The 12,234-nt window shown below is 46.8% G+C and overlaps 1 protein-coding gene across 1 annotated transcript; it reads left to right on the top strand.

The window, feature by feature from the left end:
- Positions 1–1,064: 1,064 nt before the first annotated feature.
- Positions 1,065–9,796, top strand: R3HDML (R3H domain containing like; the record flags this gene model as incomplete). Its single annotated transcript, XM_079945585.1, has 5 exons — positions 1,065–1,438; positions 4,397–4,515; positions 4,616–4,748; positions 5,892–6,007; positions 9,697–9,796. The coding sequence occupies exons 1-5, from the start codon at positions 1,178–1,180 to the stop codon at positions 9,794–9,796; spliced, it is 729 nt and encodes a 242-aa protein (XP_079801711.1). The 5' UTR covers positions 1,065–1,177.
- Positions 9,797–12,234: the final 2,438 nt, after the last annotated feature.

Here is a 12,234-nt window from a genome sequence, read left to right as displayed (position 1 = left end):
GAAAATACTCTCTGGGTGCAAGATGGCCATAATATGTTAGGGTCTGGAAGGCAGAGAGCAGCCTCTGGATCTGGGGTCTCCGGAGGGGAGGTGGTATTTTGTCCTGGAATCCCTGCCATGACTGCATCCCGGTCCTGACCAGCAGCTCAGCCCCAGCCCTGCACATTCCAGGTGGAACAGCAGAAGAGAGAGGGCGGGAGAGAAAAGCCCACAGACCGGCAGGCGGAGCCTCCTGGCCAAGTCTGGCCCAGCTGGAAGGGGAGGGGGCTGTGGAGCTGGGACGTCAGATGCCATCACCTCCTGGGGGACCTTTAAAGTCGCTGTGCTGCCAGGCGGGCCAGGGTGTCTGCAGCGGTTCTCTGCCTCCTCAGCCGCCTCCTGCCACCCGCCTGGGCTGCCCATCCTGGGTACGCGCCCCTGGAGAGCCTGGTGCCTCGTCTCCGGATGCCTCTCTCTGGCTCTCTTCTCTTTTCTCTCCATTTTTTCTGTTCTGTTTTTCCCCTTTCTCTCGTTTTACCTCTCTTTCTGTCTCTCCCATGTTTTTTCTCTTTTTGCCCCCGTCATTGTCTCTCATTCTCTCTTGTATCTACCTTTTTATTTCTTTCATGCCTTTTCTCTGTATCTCTTTTTGTCAATCACCTTTTCTTCTCCCTCATTTTCTTTTCTGTTTCTCATTTTACTTCCTTTCTGCTTCTTTCTGTCTTGCTCTCAATCCCGAAATTGCAGCAACCCAGGGACAAGAGTGTCCTCCACTGTACCTTGGGAAAGGTGGGCGCTGCCCCTCTGAGGGCACCAACGGAGCCCACTTCCAGTAAGATTGGTGAAGAGGGTGTCCAGGCTGGGGAGGACTGGGGTCTGCCTCCTGGGCTGGTGGAACAAAACCCTGGCTTTGAAGTGGCAGCATCATCTCACCCCAGGGCCTGGTCCAGATTTAGCCACTATCTGGGCATCTCTTCCCATTGCCCCATCCACTTAGTCCACTGGGGTGGGAAGAATGGGGTGTTGCGCCCCCTGGACGAGAGCCGAGTCAGGAGGTCTTTGCCAAGTTCCCAGTAGATAGCATCCTCTGGGGTGGTAATGCTGGAGAGCACTCAGGGTTTGGTGCCCTCATGACCACCTCCTCCAGGCAGCCGGCTCTGACTGCACAAGGCCAGACGTGTGACCCTTCCAGCCAGCTATGCCCCTGCTGCCTGGCACCGTGGGCCTGGCAGGCCTGTTCTTCTGGGCAGGCCAGACAATGAACGCCTTGATGATGCCCAATGCCACCCTGGCACTGGCCCAGACCGAGGGCACAGCTGTGCGACCCCTGACTGGCCTGGGGGTGCCCCGGTACCGGCGGAAGCGCCACATCTCTGCCCGGGACATGAGTGCCTTATTGGATTATCACAACCACATCCGGGCCAGTGTGCACCCACCTGCTGCCAACATGGAGTATATGGTGAGTTCCCATGCCCTCCCAGTGCCTCCCCCAGCAAACGTCAGTCCACTCAGTGTGTCCTGGAAAGACTGGACCATTCACGAGCCTGGCCTCACTAACTAGTATCTGGGCATCTGGGCCCTGTGGAATGGGCAGGAATTCGTCTGCCCATTTTACAGATGAGAAAACTAAGGTGGTTATATAAGTCCTTTCTGCAGGCAGGAGCAGAGGACTGTGACTTATGGAGCATCTCCTGTGCGCCAGGCACTTACGTGTCACCCTCTTCCTTCAAGGTGGGGATTATCTCCATTTTCCAAATAAAGAAATCAAGATGCAGAGAATTAGTTTGCTGAAGGTCACCCAGGTGGGATTGCATCCCAGGTCTGCCAGCTGCTAAAGCTGTCTTAACTAACACAATACCTTTTCCAAGAATTCTGGCTTCCAGCCAGGGAGCCCAGGGGGCGGGTGGCTGGAGCTTTCCCAGCCATTGTCTCTTTGCCCCAGGGGTTTAATGGACACACCCAAACTGTCCTCAGCAAGCCTGTGGAGGTAGAATTTGGAGAGATGGGATCTGGTACCTGGGGTGGGAGTGGGGGGGTCTCAGGCTGAGGAGAAACAACAGCTGACCAGCAGAGGCAGCTGGGATGTCTTCCTTCAAAGAGGCAGGGTGGGGAGCTCTCACCCCAGCCCCCCACAAGCCAGACTCCGGAGGGGAGGAGGGAACCTTTCTCTTTATCGCAGCCCCTCCCCCAGGACCATTGTCCCAAACCAGCCTGGAGAGATAGGCTTCCAATCCAGCCACAGATTACTTTAGGCAAAGGGACTGTTGGCCTGCCCCCTCTAAGACAAATACCTACTCCCTCAACAGCCTGCAAATGCTTATACTTTTGCAGTGTGTCCATTCACTTACGTACCAGCTCCTGCTTGGAGCCAGGCACCACGCTAAGCCTCGTGGACGCTGCCGAGCACAGGATGGACAAGGTCTCGTCCCTCACAGAGCTTCCATTTTAGTGGGGATGATAGAAAACAAAGATCAGCCACAAAATTTACATGTAAGACGACATCAGGTCGCAATGAGGTGTTGGGAGGGGCGGGGATAGGAGCCCAAATGGCAGGCAGCTCGCGGTGGGGGAGCCATTTATTTGTTCATTAACTGACTCATCCATTGATTAACACAGTGACTGGCATGTAGAAGGCCTTCTAGTTTTCAAACAATGACACATTTTTTGAGCACCAGCCTGTGTGCGAGGCCCTCCCCACAACAGGTGTTTAATTATTGCATGCTTTGTAGGACAGAGAGAGCTAGACAGCTCACCAGGGGCCCGAGGAGTGTCAGTGAGTGTGGGTTTGATGTTTGCATGCCCTTACCTCAGTTCACCCCTTTGTGGCACGAAGGAAACATTCCTTGCTTTCCCTAAAAATGGATGAGTCCAACATCTCTGGGCAGATGTCTGGACCCCTCTTTGGGGATCCCCATTGCTTCACTAGCTATCTTCAGCCCACAGGACCAGTATCTGGCTAAACGTCCCTTGCTTAAGGAGCCCTTTCCCTCCCTGGCTCCAAGAAAGACCAGGTCCCATTTCACATTCTCACACCCGCCAACTGTAATGATTGTTTAACATCTCATTTCCTTGTTAGACTGTGAGTCCTTGTTCAATATTTGCTGAATGAACAGATGAACCGAATAAAAGAATAATATCTCAGAATCCCAGGAAGTCAGAGTGGAAGGGAACTAGTATTATTTTTTGAAGTGATGCTTTTTCAAGTTATAAGAGCTGGAGCATTCAGAGATTGGAAAATTAAGAAGCTGTTATGAAGGATGAGGACGGTATTCTCTATGTACTGATGTGGAAGCATCATTAAGGTAACCCATCTGGTTAAGTGAAACAAGCGAGGGGCCAAATAGAATGCCTGGAGTCCTGCCATTTGTCAAAAAAATTCATATATATATAATTATTGTATGTATGTAATATATAATTATTTCACGTATATACCATATAAGATATATAATTACATATATAAATATATACGTGCATATATAATATACTTACAGGTGTAGAATATTTCTGGAACAGGACACAAGAAGCTTACAGTGACTGTTGCCTCCAGGGTCAGGGTGGCTGGAGGGACTAGTGTAGGATGGGGATGAAAGACTCTCCACTTTTCCTCCTTCAAACATCTTACATATTAAATTTGTTCATGTTTTCACTATTAAAAAAAGAACCTTTTGAATTAAAAAATTTTATTGTTTAAATAAACACATTGGGGACTTCCCTGGCGGCGCAGTGGATAAGAATCCGCCTGCCAATGCAGGGGACACGGGTTCGAGCCCTGGTCTGGGGACTAAGATCCCACATGCCACGGAGCAACTAAGCTCGTGGACCACAACTACTGAGCCCGTGCGCCACAACTACTGAAGCCCACACGCCTAGAGCCCGTGCTCCGCAATGAGAAGCCCGTGCACTGCAAGGAAGAGTAGCTCCCACTCGATGCAACTATAGAAAGCTCGCACGCAGCAACAAAGACCCAACGCAGCCAAAAATAAATAAAATTAAATCTTTTAAAAAATAAATAAATAAACACATTGAAAAAAATACAATAAATAAAATTAAAAATCCATTCTCTTCCCATCACTCTGGGCTGAGTCACTTCTAGGGACTGCTGGGAACTCCTAGGCCAATACCCTGGGACCCCGCTCGGAGCAGAGAGCCCCAAGCTTGAAGTCCAGCGAAGGAAAAAGGGCATTGGACTAGGAGTCAGAGACCTAGGTGTGGATCTCGGCTCTGGTATGGACTTGCCGTTGACCTTGAAGTCGTAGGCCTTCTCTGAGCCTCAGTGTTCTAATTTATCAAGTGGATTTGTTGCAGGGTTCCAAAGAAGATGGGGAGTCAACGTACCATGTATACGTGCATGTCTAGACACTGTTGAAATGATGGTGTTTGTTCCCCCGGGGAATTTCATGATCTTTATTTTTCCCAGGTCTGGGACGAGCGGCTGGCCAGGTCCGCTGAAGCCTGGGCCACCCAGTGCATTTGGGCCCATGGGCCCTCACAGCTGTTGAGATACGTGGGCCAGAACCTCTCCATCCATTCTGGCCGGTGAGTGAACCTCTGCCCTTCCTTCACTCCATCACTCAACAAGATCACTGAGCACGCTGATGGCAGAGTGACTTTTATTCTATCTTCTCCGCCTCTGCAGGTACCGCTCTGTGGTGGATCTCGTGAAGTCTTGGTCTGAGGAGAAGCGGCATTACTTGTTTCCGGCCCCGAAGGACTGTACCCCGCGCTGCCCCTGGCGCTGCAGTGGCCCTGTGTGCTCTCACTATACCCAGGTACACCTTTGTTGGGATGTAAGGCTGATGAGAGAACAAATCCTCTACCTTAGAAGAAAACGAATGTGGTGGGACAGCAATTAGAAATAAAACAGAGGCCCTTAACAGACTTCCTTTTACATAACAAGCCTGTTCCTGGTAAGTTGTGTGTACATTGAATTGAGCTGAACCAGATCTTGTTTTGAGGGTCTTAGGTCGGCAGACCATATTGTTTGACCCCAAAACGGAGACGTGTGGCTGACAAGTTCAAGACTGCCTTTGATTTCAATAGGTCCAAACATTTTCTAGTATTTTTTATTTTCTAAGGCTCCTGTGTCTTAAAAAAAGAAATGCCAAATAAGATTACAAAAGATTGTAGTATATTTTGAGTGCTAATATTGAAGTTGTTACCACTTATTATACATAAAAATACAATGCAGTATCATGTTGCAAGAAATAGGACCAGAAGTTTTCAATGGTAGGAAAAATGTCTGCTTTCAGGCCTGCCAATCTCTCTGTGACTCATCTGCAGTAAATGTCAAAAACTGAAATTTGAGACCCCCTAGGAAATGTGAGGCCTAAACCAAATGTCCTTCCTGACATCCATGAAATATTATTACCTCCATTTTACCAAAGGAGAAACCAGGCACAGAGTGGTTAAGTGACTTGGTGAAAGTCACACAGCTAGTGATATTGAGATTCTGATCCAAGGCTGTTTAACTCCAAAGTTTGTGTTTTAACTTCCAGCATGACAATGTTTTCAAACATTGGTCGCTAGGGGGAAAAAAAGAAAGAAAGAAATCTAATTGAAAGGTATAGAACATATTAGCATATATCATTCTATATGATAAGATTAAATATTGGCTCATAAAACTTTTGTTCAAATTGTTTGAGGAGGGGTAAGGGTGTGTGTATGTGTGTGTGTATGTGTGTGTGTGTGTTGGTACACTGGGTAACAATATATAACTGTATTCCTTACTGTTGGTTATAGTGGAAAAAATTTTGAGAAACATTATAGTACAATATGCCTCTAGTCCCCTCACCCTGAGACAGGTGCCTCCCCCAGGAAAACCTTATCTAATGCATCCACCCTGACAGAGAAGCCCAAGAGCGTTTCAGCCCCAAGTCCTTCTCACAGCCTCCTTTGTCCTTGTCCCTCCTCAGATGGTGTGGGCATCTTCCAACCGGCTGGGCTGTGCCATCCACACCTGTGGCAGCATCCATGTCTTGGGCAGCACCTGGCACCAGGCTGTGTACCTGGTCTGCAACTACGCCATTAAGTGAGTGCAGCTCTGAGGCAGAGGGGGCTCTGGGGCAGGAGGGTGGACCCTGAGGTGGAGTGGGCAGGATTCTCAGAAATGGAAGACATACAGGACACCCTGCTTTCCTCCGTTCTAAATAACCTGAACACCGGGTTTTAGAGTCAATCAAGAATCCTTTTTCTTTACCCAAGTTTCTGAATCGATTGGGAGATAGACGGAGGACCAAGGCAGGTGCATAAGCGGTGTCCCTGATGAAGCCAACAGTGGAGAATGTGGCTTAGGTCTGCCAGCCAAGTGGGCTTGCAAATATCTCACTGTTGAATTAGACCTTCATATCCATTGACAGGCAACATTGGCCAATCATAGGCCTCTTCTAAGTGCAGTGCCAGCCCCTGTAAGCTTCCCACGAGAAATAGAGCAACCAAGAATACATGCTCCCTACAGGCAGGCAGGTCCCATAGGAAAGAAAGGAAGGATGCAATGAGCATGCTCAGCTGCTTTTTCCAGACTCTCCAGTCAGCTTGGTGGGAGAGAGGTCAAGAGTGGTCTTCATATGCTAGTCTCCTGGAAACACAGAGAAAGGGGGATAGGAGTTCCCATCCAATGTATAGTATACAAACTTGCAACAGATTCTCATACAAAACAGATTACAGACTCTCATACACAAACGGGAACAAATTCTAAGTAAACATGATATTCAGAGTTTCAAGATTACATAGTCATAACTGCCTTTTGCTCTCACGTAGCTCTTGATCATTTACAATACACTTTTCCCTTATTATCTCATTGAAGAGATGAAAGAGAGAAAGAAGGAAAAAGGGAAGGACACTGGGAAAATATTTACCCTTTTTACAGATTAAGACATTGAGAATCAGAGAGGTTAAGTAATTTACCGAAAGTCACAAAGCCAATAAGTAGCAGAGCTGTTTGAAACACAAGTCTTTTGATTTCATATTCTATCTACTGTACTATCCTGATGTTCTGGAAGTTATTGGTGGCCGAAACTCAGATTCTCAAGTCAAGATATTTGTTAGATGGAGACATCTATTGACAAAGTGTCATAATGCAGCCCAGCTTTGTCAGATATGGAAAAATGCAACAAAGCAAATTCCATCACACACAGCTTAAGGAACTGTTCCAATTTGTTTGCTGACATATTGAATTTTTGAAACATTGACTATTAACCATATAGTTGTTAAGATTTTTAGGCTCTGGAGTCAAGACTGTCAGAGTTCAGATTTGTGATTCAACTTCTCCATGCCTGTTTTTCATCTACAAAATGGGAGTAAAATGGTTTCTACTTATGGAATTGTTGAGAGAATTAAGTGAGCTGACCCAGGTAATGTCCCCAGGCTCATAATAATTTTGGAATACATGTTGGTTCTTATTCTTATTACTAGACCTGGGTTTGGTTCTCAGCTCTACCATGTACACACTGAGGACTTTGGATAAGTCATTTCATCTCCTTGGATCTCAGTCTCCTCTTTTAAAATAGGGCTAATGCTACCTGGCTCACAGAGGATCTTGGTACATAGTTGCCCATAGTACATGTTAAATAAATAGTGGCCAGGATTATAACTAGGTTATAAACTCTTTGAGGGCAGGAAATAGACCTGATTCATTTTGGTATCCTTTTACTACAGTGATTTCAAACCTTTGTTCTTTTAAGCAGAACTCTTTTCTAAGTGGTTAAATTAAACAAAAAAAGAATGACTTTTATTCCATCACCCCTGGTGTCTCCACCACCCACGTTCCTTGCCCCCAAACTTCCAGGAACACCTTTTTTTTTTTCCCTGTTGGAAAAACTGGTAGCGTTTGATATATTTATTTATTATTGTTTAAAATTTTATTACATTTTATACTGATGTACATGCTATAAAATTCAGTGGGTATGAAAACAGGTAAACACAGAATGTTGTCTCCCTCCCCTGCCCACACTTCCCCTCTGTAAGTTTCTTGCATAACCTTCTGGAGATCTTTTATGTACTTACAAACATGCATATGTTTTCGCTCCGGGAGCACCTTTTGAAAATGGTGGACTCACAGCATCTGGCACAAGTCTTGATGCCCACTAGATGCTCTGGAAGTGTTTGTTGAATGAATGAATGAATGAACCCATATGAAACCAGAAATGCATACTTTTCTAAGCACTTTGGCTGACTTTACTTACAGTCATTCAACAATCACTTTTGGGGGAAAAGGATTCCATTTCTGTCCACAAGGAGTGTTTGTTCATTGTGTGAGAAAATAAGGCACTGGGACTTGAAAGGTAACTAACACTACAGGCCAGTGGTGAGATTATTAGGTAGCTCTTAGCAAGAACTGGGGGAGTGATTTTAGGCTTTGAGAAGACAAAGAGGGGGGAAAAGAGAAATCTGTGGGCTGGGACGGAGAAGCGAGTTGTGGAAAGATGAGGTGTGTAAGCTGCATCCACTTGCTGCTGGAGCAGTCTGGAAGGCCTGACTGAAAGCTGTAGACGTGATTCATAAGCAGGTCTGGAAGGCCTGACTGAAAGCTGTAGACGTGATTCATAAGCTAGGGGCCAGCAAACTACAGCCCACAGCCCAAATCTGGCCTCCTGCCTATTTTCATAAATAAAGTTTTATTGAAACACAGCTACGATATTTGTTTACATACCGTCTAGGGCTGCTTTCATGCAATAAAGACATTTGGCCTCCAAAGCCTAAAATATTTACTCTCTGGCCCTTTACATTGCCAACCCCTGCACAGGCAATGGGGAGCCACTAAGAGTTCTTGAGCAGGAGAATGATTATGATGAAGGTTTGTTCTTTTTTTTTAAACAGCTTTACTGAGATATAATTTACATACCATATAACTTACCCATTTGAAGTGTCCAACTCAATGGGTTTTGGGTATATTACGTTATTCATTTTTTCAATCGTGGTAAAATATATGTAACAAAAATTTGCCATTTTAACCATTTTTAAGTATACAGCTCAGTGGCATTAATCACTATTTCCAAAATGTTTTCATCACTCCAAAGAGAAAATCTGTAACCTTAAAGCAATGGCTCTCTACCCTCCTCCTCCCTAAAGGCTGTGGTTCATTGAGAGGATTAACTCCGGAGCAGGTAGGATGGATTTGGGATAAGGCCATTGAAGAAGTAAATGTACAGCAGTGGCCACAAAGAGGCTTCATGGGCATGTCCCCCATGAGTGAATTTTACACAGTATCTAATTATTCTAGTTCTCATTTGCATACCACCTTATAAGTGACAAAGTGTTTCCACATAATTTTTATGGACACCATTTCATTTATTTATATTATTCAGAGGACAAAATCAAGGCTCAAGAAATGAGGTCGTTTATTCCGTCACCAACTGGCAGGTGGCAGAATCCAGGACCAGAACTCAGATCTGCCCACTGGGGAGGGGAGGGGGGCGTTTGTGCTGGGAGGTGAGGGTGGGGTGGAAGGAATAAGAAAATCAGCATGTCCTGGGGAGTCACTTATCTGCCAGGTGAGGTGCTAGAGGCATGGGCACATAGCTCCATTATTTGATCTGCTGCTGCATCCCTGTGTGGGAGGCAAGTCTTCTATTGGTTTTACAGATGAAGACACTGAGGCTTGCAGGTGTGACTTGGTCACAGGGCCAGACAGTGGCAGTGCTGAGATTTGGAAACCTCTGTGGAGGTGACTCCATGTAACTGTCCCCCGACCCCGCCTCCCTGGGACCTCTTCTCTTCCAGGGGCAACTGGATCGGCGAGGCACCATACAAGAAGGGGAGGCCGTGTTCTGCCTGCCCTCCCAGCTACCAAGGCAGCTGCAACAGCAACATGTGCTTCTAGGGACTCAAATCCAACAGGCTCCCGTGGTTCTGAATTTTCCCTGGTCTCTGGCAGGGCTCCAGCTGGGCCTGACCCTCCAAGAGTCCCTTCCCAAAGACCGGGTCAAGCGATTTTTCTTTTTTTTTGGTTTTTTTTTTTTTTAAGGACATGAGTTGGGCTTACTTCACCAGTCTGAATTTTCCCTGCTGATTCCATTTCCTAAATGTCCAGCATGGGCCGGAAGAAAACAACCTGCTTGCCTTCCTTCTTACCTGTTACATCTTTTTTTTCCTCCGGCCTCCGGGAAAGAGGCCTCCATCTTTAATTGACTCAGTTCTCCCAGAGCCAGGGCTGGAAGGAGAAGTGGCAGCAGTTTTGTGACTCTCAGGCCTCCAATCCACAAACCTTTGTCCATCCAATAAAAGGTATTTATTAAATAATCTTTATCCTGAAACCTACCTTCATTCACCCAATAATAGCCAACCAGCTTCTGGGCAGCCTTTGAGGACCTGTGGTCTCCCTCTCTAAGATGGGACCATTTCAGCTCCAAGCTTTTAAAAAATAACTGAAATTAGCATATGGACACCCCACCCACGGTGTATGTTACTGGAGCTACCGCAGGGTCCAGGCACCCCTTTTACAGATGGGCATACTGAGGCTTAGTGAACGGGTGTGACTTACTGAGAGCTGCACGGCTCGTCCTTGTCCACGAAAGCACCCAGGTTTAAGCTCAGGCTCTGACAATCCCTTCAGGCTGTTCCAGACCCCTCTCTGAATGTCAGAACTGAGAGGCTAACGCCAAAGCTGGTCTAAGGGAACTCCCTCTTTCAGCGTTTTATTCTTCCTGTCACTCTCTCTGCCTTGGTGTCTCTCTTTCACCTACTTGTCTCTCTTTCTCTCACCCTCCTTATTTCTCCCATGGAATCTCATTCTCATTCCCAGAAACCATTTCCCCTCTCCCCACCCCACCGCACCCAGTTATCATAACACACAGAAGTCCTTTTGTCTTTAGAGATAGTAAAATCTCTCTCAGACCTTGCCCTCCAGCTGGGGCCCACTCCCTGCCTGGCTGGAGAGAGCTCCATTCAAAGACCTGGATGGAAAACAGGTCCCCTTCCCCCAGAGTCCCTACATTGTCAACGGAGTGGGCTTTCTTCCCTCTTGGTCATTCCCACCTGGGCTACGTCTTGTGCGTATCAACACCACCTCCCTCCGCCCTCAATAAAGTCCTTTGAGATCCCGTGCAATGGCTCTTTCTGGTCCCTGTCTCAGCTCTCAGGAGGGTCAAAAGAGAGAGGGAAATGGAGTAGGGGAGATGGAGTGAGGGGAAACCAGCTGAAGAGGAAGGCCAGGGGAGGGGCTAACAGCCCCTCAGCCCCTCCTTTGCACCAGGTACATCAGCTAGATCACACGTGCATGTGTTTGTATTATCACTCCATTTTTACAACTAAGAAAAATGAGGCTTAGCAGAAGTGCCCAGCAGTGAAATAAAAACAAGGACGCTGTTCTGAGTTCATTATTCTTAGATTATATCCCGCCTGCATTTTTTTGGGGGGGGGTATTAAAATGTCCTTTCATTTATTACACAATGGTGATAATAAATGTTAGATTTCCTAAAAAATTATTAACGTACTTATATTGGACGGGGCGGGGGAGGGGGAGCGGAAACGGCTTGCCAACCCTATGTAAAATTCCCAAAATGTTCAGGAAATTTAAGTGGCATGTGACCCTCTGGATTCAATGGCATGTATAGGGTCACATAGCTAGTAAGGAGCAGACATGGGATCTGATTTCAGCTCCATCCAACCTCAATGCCTGTGCTGTTTTGAGGGTCCCACGTTACCTTCCTGTGTCCTGAGTATCAGGATAACGAGAATAATGACCACTGGTGTTTACGAGCTGCTGAGTACACTCTTAATCTCATTGAATTATCACTGCTATCCTAGGTGATAGGTACTGATCCCATCCCCATTTTACAGACATAAAAACTGAAGCCATAGAAGCTGGGTTTGAATATGCTCTGTATGACTCCAATGTCCAATGTCATAACCCATTCACTCTCCTGGCTCTCAGCTAAGAAGGGAGAAACCCAGGGATTGGACAACGGTGGAGACGATGAAGCAAAAAGTGCCATTGGGAATTCCAGATGACCTCCCAGTTTCCCCCTTTTCTGAAACTGTCTCTAAGAAGAGCCCAGGTCAAGGAGAAATGAGCCAGGTGGGGAGGCTTGTGTTTGCCGTGCCTTGGACCCTGCAGACCTGGGGGCGAGGACTCAGGTAGTTTCCTGGCTTGGTTAAGCTGCTGTTCCAACTGAAGTCGGGAATTTTTTTTTTTTTTTTTTTTTGGCTGCATTGGGTCTTCATTGCTGTGCATGGCTTTCTCTAGTTGAGGTGAGCAGGGGCTACTCTTCGTTGCGGTGTACGGGCTTCTCACTGCGGTGGCTTCTCTAGTTGTGGAGC

This window comes from Stenella coeruleoalba, assembly GCF_951394435.1.
Source record: "Stenella coeruleoalba genome assembly, chromosome: 15".
Taxonomy (NCBI): Eukaryota; Metazoa; Chordata; class Mammalia; order Artiodactyla; family Delphinidae; genus Stenella; species Stenella coeruleoalba.
This window is presented reverse-complemented; position numbering and strand designations above follow the sequence as displayed.